Source organism: Corapipo altera, unplaced genomic scaffold, assembly GCF_003945725.1.
Source record: "Corapipo altera isolate COAL_440 unplaced genomic scaffold, ASM394572v1 127719, whole genome shotgun sequence".
NCBI lineage: Eukaryota > Metazoa > Chordata > Aves > Passeriformes > Pipridae > Corapipo > Corapipo altera.
In genome coordinates this window covers 48,632-54,365 of record NW_020885171.1, presented here as the reverse complement: position 1 = coordinate 54,365, position 5,734 = coordinate 48,632, and the positions used below count along the sequence as shown (strand labels likewise).

Below are 5,734 nucleotides of genomic sequence, written 5' to 3'. Positions count from 1 at the left end.
CAGTGAAAGAGAGGATGAGGAAGAGAAGGGTGAAATTTCCAGCCTTGCGGGGGAAAACCAGTCCTAAACCGGCATTTTTTAGAGGAAAAATGAGCTGTCCCATATAAATAATACTTTTTATAATTAGTTTTTATCCTGAAGAGGAAACAGCATTTAGATTTTGTGGCGCTGGATCCCCCTCCCTCCTCAGCGGCTTTTTCTTCCACCCCAAAAAAAAAGCGCCTCAAAATAGTTGAGCCGTTAAAACCCAGCATCTGTCACAAGAGTTTAAATGAATCGAGAGAAGAATCACCACCAAAAAAAAACCCTAAAAAAGAATCAAAGGCCGGACTTGGGAGCCAAGCAGCTGCTTTGCCCAAAAATAGCAACAAGTTTTATAACTCCGGAAAATGTAGAACAAACAAACGGGGCACATTTTTAGCTGAGAAAGGCGGTGGCGGTGGGAGGGAGGGAGGAGGAATTCCTGCCCCTCTGTTTTCCTGGAAGCTGTTCCTCGTGTTCTTGCCTGGATCCAGAGCTTTGACCAACTTGGCCACCGTCCCGGGGTGACAAAAACGAGCCCAGAGCTGCTTGAATTGCCAGGCAGGGGGTGGGGGAGCTGCAGCTCGGCCTCAGTTTCCCCAAATTTCCCCCCTCCCGTGTCCCACAGGAGGATCTGGGTCCCGAGGATGGATCTGAGCAGGAGAAGCCAGTGGGGGAAGGGGAGAAGGAGAAGGAGAAGGAGGAGGAGGAGGCTTTTCTGGTCAGTCTCTACAAGTTCATGAAGGACCGACACACCCCCATTGAGAGGATCCCCCACCTCGGCTTCAAGCAGAGTATGGACTCCCCAAATCCCCTGGGGACAGGGAGACCCTGCGTGTCCCCCTGACCCTCGGCCTCTCCTCTTTATTGCCAGTTAACCTCTGGAAGATCTACAAAGCTGTGGAGAAGTTGGGAGCCTATGAGCTGGTAAGTGGTGTCTGGAGGTGCTGGTGTCCCCTGGGTGCCAGGATGTCCCTGGGTGTCAGGATGTCTCCTGGGCATTGGGATGTCCCCTGGGTGCTGGGATGTCCTATGCACATCACAATCTCCTGTGCACACTCGGCTGTCCCCTGGGTGTCATGGCTGTCCCCTGGGTACCGGGCTGTCCCCTGAGCACCTGGTGTCACCCCTCCCTCCCTGTGCAGGTGACAGGGCGCCGGCTCTGGAAGAACGTTTACGACGAGCTCGGAGGGAGTCCCGGCAGCACCAGCGCTGCCACCTGCACCCGGCGCCACTATGAGAGGTGGGCACACAAGGGGGATTGGGGGGGTGTCTATCCCTTCCTGGGCCTCAGCTCTCCCTCTCAAGGCCAGTTCTCACTGTGCCCCCCCCCCCCCCCCCCCCCCAGGCTGGTCCTTCCCTATGTGCGGCACCTCAAGGGGGAGGAGGACAAGCCGCTGCCCCCCCAGCAAACCTCGCAAGCAGTACAAGGGCTCCAAGGATGACAAGAGCAAGAGGGCCAGGAAGGAGAAGGGCAGGGAGCAGGTGTGTGGCTCCTCTGGAAGTTTTGGGAACAGCCTCGGACCCCCATGTCCATCCCTCATCCACTGGGGTGCGCAGGGAAGAGCAAGGAGGGATGTGGATCACTGGGAAAAGGGAGTGGAGGGTGGTTGGAAAAAGGGAGTGGAAAAGGGGGAATGAAGTTGGGGCATCCAGGAGCCCATCCTGGGATGCAGCACCCACCTCCCAATAACTCCCTCTGCCTGCAGATGCCTCCGGACAAGGTGAAAACAGAGGTGGCAGCTGGCACCGAGGACACCTGGGACATCCCAGAGCAGGGCCGGGTGGCCCAGGGATCCATCCCAGCAATGCCACCCCACTGCTCCAGCTTGGCAATCCTGACCCCCATCCCCTCGGGGGGGCGTCCCAGCCCCTGCCAGACCCAGAGCGAGACCTACAAGTGCCTTTTCTCCAGCTTCTACTCCAAAGGGAACCACCCCATCATGTCCCCGCTAGCCAAGAAGAAGCTGCTGGCCCAGGTGAGCGAGGCTGAGTCCCGGTGCTGCCACAAACGCCACTGCCTCGAGGGCCGGTGGGCACCAAGCGCTGCCACCACCAGCCACAACCCGCCCCGGCCGGCCCCTGAGAGAAGCCCGGAGCCCTCGGGAGCTCAGGATACAGTTCCGAGCATCAGGAATGAGGTGGGACCCTCCACCAGCACATCCCCCGGGGGTACAGACACCCAGGGGTGCCCCCGGGCCGAGAATGGGCGTCCGGCACCTGCCGTGTTCACTGGCTACTTCCATGCCTACCGCAGCGAGGGGCTCCCGCCCAGTGCCCCCCATCCACTCTGGGGGTACTTCTCCAACCTGAAGGATTTTTTGGAGCCGCCTCCTGCCTTCCCAGAGCCAGAGCAGCCCCAGGACCTGCGGAGCAAAGCGTGGGAGAGCCAGGGGGCTGCCGTGCAGGCCTGGGTGCCCCCCCGGAGCCGGACCCGCTGCCAGGGCCAGGCATGGCCATGAGGAGGAGGAGGAGGATGATGAGGAGCCCTTTGGCCCCAAATTTGGTGCCGTGTCCCCCTTCCCCAGGGAGGCCGAGGGCAGGGACATGGGCTCCAGCCCCCCGGGGGGCCACCGCGGGCTGGCCAAGCCCAAGGCCGTGGTGGCCAGTCCCAGCTTTGCTGCACTGCACTTCCCGCCAAGCTTCGGGAGCCCCCTGGAGCACCTCAAAACTCAGGGTGTGCCTGTGGCCCCTGCGCTCTCTGCCAACCCCTTTGTCATCCCGGCCTTTCCCAGCCCCTTGGTGGTGGGCTCCACGCAGCCCCCGGAGCTGTGCCGGCCGCTGGGCACCAGCCCCGGGCACTACCCCAATTCCTACAGGAATTCCCTGCGCCACCGGTCCTACCCATGGCACAGCCACCATTCCTATGGCTCCCAGCACGTGCCAGCCTTCCACCGCCACACCAAGCTGTAGGAATTCCATCCTGTGGAGGAGGGAAAGGCCAGGATGCCCCACCGGGAAGTGCCAGGGCCATCACCGCTCCGGGGCTGAGAGGGGACAATCTAGACCGAGTCATTTTTACTCTTTACTCTTGATCTTGAGCTGTTTGTATCCAACCTTGTTACGGTGGTGACTTAATTACATATCACATAGTTCTATATATATTTTATATACACACCTATAAAAAGGGAGCAAAATGAATGCTGGAGGTTTGTGTTTTGCCAGGGCTGAGCCGGTTGATGGTCATTCTCATCCCTCCTTGCCTGGATTTTTGGAGACTCCCCAGGCCCCCCTCCATGTAATTTGGAGGTTTAATCGTTGCCTCTAACCAGGGCTCCAGAGGGTTTTCAGGGTTTGGGTGTCTGCCTGGAAAATGCTCCAGACCTGGCGAAGCTGGGCCTGGAATAAACCTGCCTAGATGGTCTGAACCTGGCGGTGCTTGGGCTGTCCTGGATTTCTGTGATCAGGGCAGGGTTTGGGGGGATCCTCACCCTAAACACGGAGCCCCAGGGCTGAGACCTCCCTCCAAAAGGAGATGCTTTCCCACAGCAGTTTTGGGGGAATCAGAGCCATTCCATGGAACAGCCGTGTGTCCGAGTGGGAACCAGCCAAGCTTCTTCCAGCTTCTTCTCCAGGTGCTTTTTGCTTCCAGGAGTTCCAGCTGAGCTGCTGCAAATGATCCAAAGGCTTTGTCAGAGCTACAGCACTCACATCAGCTGCTCCCTATCTGCAGGGACAGCGGGAAGGGCAGAGGGATGGTGGCACTTCCTTGGCCCTGGAGATTGTTCTGGCTTTGAAAGGCCACACTGCTGCATCCATGGAAAGGCCAAGTTTTGGGATAGAAATTGGGAATTAATTGTTCCCAGGCAGCACTGATCACTCCATGATGTTGGAGGCTCTTGGGGAAGAGCACCATGGACTCAAGCACTCCTGGATCCTCCATGGGAAGTTTTACACACCCTAGTTTGGGAGCAAGGATATGGCCACAGTTGTCCCATCAAGAGCTTGTCACACCTGGGAGTGAGGCCACTGGAGATACCACATCCCTAAAAATGTCTCAGCCTTAGAAACTGTGGCTTCAGAAAAAGCTGAGGTGCTCGAAACCACAGCAGTGACAGCAAACCCTCGTTGTGTTTGTGGGGATGCTAGAGAAGATCAAAGCTCATCCCAGATGTTTTCACCATCAGCTTGGAGAGAAGGTTCCATGTTTGGTGGAATCCATCAGCAAACCTGGGCTCAAGCTCATCCCATACCCACAACTTTTCCTGTGGGAAATTTTGCCTGGGTTGAACCCAGATTTTTGGCTAAGTAAAATCTTACCCTTTTTTTCCCTAAAAGCCCAGGGAAAAGGGAACACCAGGTCCAGCAGAGTCTGGGATGGTGGCAAAGCTCAGCATCCTCAAAAATGCCGCTCCTTGTCATCTGGTGTGTGAGAGGCTGCACAAGTCCCTGGGAAGGATGAGGAAGTGAGTGGAGATTTCAGCACATTCCTGCCCTTGGATGGGCTGTCCTGGCTCCATGGGTCTCCATCTGATGGGAACTGTGCTCCCCAAAGGCATCTCAGCCAGCAAATGTTGCTTCATGGGAAGCAAAAGTCAAGGGCTTGGGGTGTAGCAGAGCCACGGCCTAGAATGGGGACATGGGGAGCGTTGAGATTATCCCAGAGATCCACAAAAGTCTCATCACAGCTGGTGGTTCAAGCTCAAGGTGTCTGATGGAAATGCAGCTGTAAAGGCTGTCAAGGTTCAGGGCAGATCAAAGCTGAGCCTTTTTCAGGAAGTATAAATATTCCCAAAAGCACGACGAATCAGCTGAGTCTTCTATCCAGAGGTGGGAAACCCTGTGGAGGAGACTGAGGGCAGAGCTCATTGGGGGCAGCTCTGACTCTGCTCCCTGTGACCAGTGACAGGAACGGCTGGAGTTGTGTCAGGGCAGGGTTAGGTTGGATATCAGGAAAAAGTTCTTCCCCCAGAGGGTGGCTGGGCACTGAAGAGGCTCCCCAGGGCAGTGGTCACAGCCCCAAGGCTGCCAGAGCTCAAGGAGTGTTTGGACAATGCTCTCAGGGACAGGGTGGGATTGTTGGGGTGTCTGTGCAGGGCCCAGAGATGGATGGATGATCCTTCCTGTTCATGATTCCCTGATTCTATAAGGGAGGTACAGGAGGAGCTGCCCCCCTGCTCCCAGGACCCACAATGTAGATCCTTCCCTGTATCCATTCCTATTTTGTCCCTCCGTTTCTCTACAACTCCAGAAATCCACCCTCACCACAAGTTCCCCCCAGCTGCCTCTGGAGGGGCTGTGGCCACAAACTCAGCACAGAAGAATAAAAAAGGAAATTTTTATTAAACAATAACAAACCCAGATAAACATCACTCCTCTGCCCAGAGGGCTGCTCCTTTCCCACCCCTCAGCCTTCCTGTGGGTCCCTGGGGTCCCTATGGCTGGCGGGTGATGCTGGAGGAGCTGTCCAGCCTGAGGATGCGCACTAAGTGTCTGTTGGCTTGAGCCTCCCTGGGGTGGATGATGGTGCTGCCGTTGTCCACCATGGGGGGAGCCCTCCCCAGGGTCTCCAGGGGCCCCAGGACGTGGCTCTTGGCTAGGCTGACCCTCTCCCTGAGGTGTCCCAGGGCCCTGTCACCCTTCCCTAGGGTCAGGAGGAGCATCCTGGAGGGGCTTTGCAGGGCAGGTCCCACCTTGGGGTGCACCAGGGTAGCAAAGGGGAGGGCACCAGTGGAGGAGGAGGAACAGAAGGAGGAGGAAGGCTGGATGCCCA

At 57.2% G+C, this 5,734-nt stretch overlaps 1 protein-coding gene across 1 annotated transcript; it reads left to right on the top strand.

Annotated features, from left to right (window-relative positions):
- Positions 1–582: 582 nt before the first annotated feature.
- On the top strand, positions 583–3,162 carry LOC113940062 (AT-rich interactive domain-containing protein 5A-like; the record flags this gene model as incomplete). The annotated part of the gene is given in 7 exon segments (XM_027631119.1): positions 583–815; positions 896–948; positions 1,167–1,264; positions 1,370–1,421; positions 1,423–1,506; positions 1,731–2,453; positions 2,455–3,162. Coding segments are annotated over 7 exon segments (1,723 nt in total), but the record flags the coding sequence as incomplete, so codon positions are not given.
- Between the last annotated feature and the right edge of the window lie 2,572 nt (positions 3,163–5,734).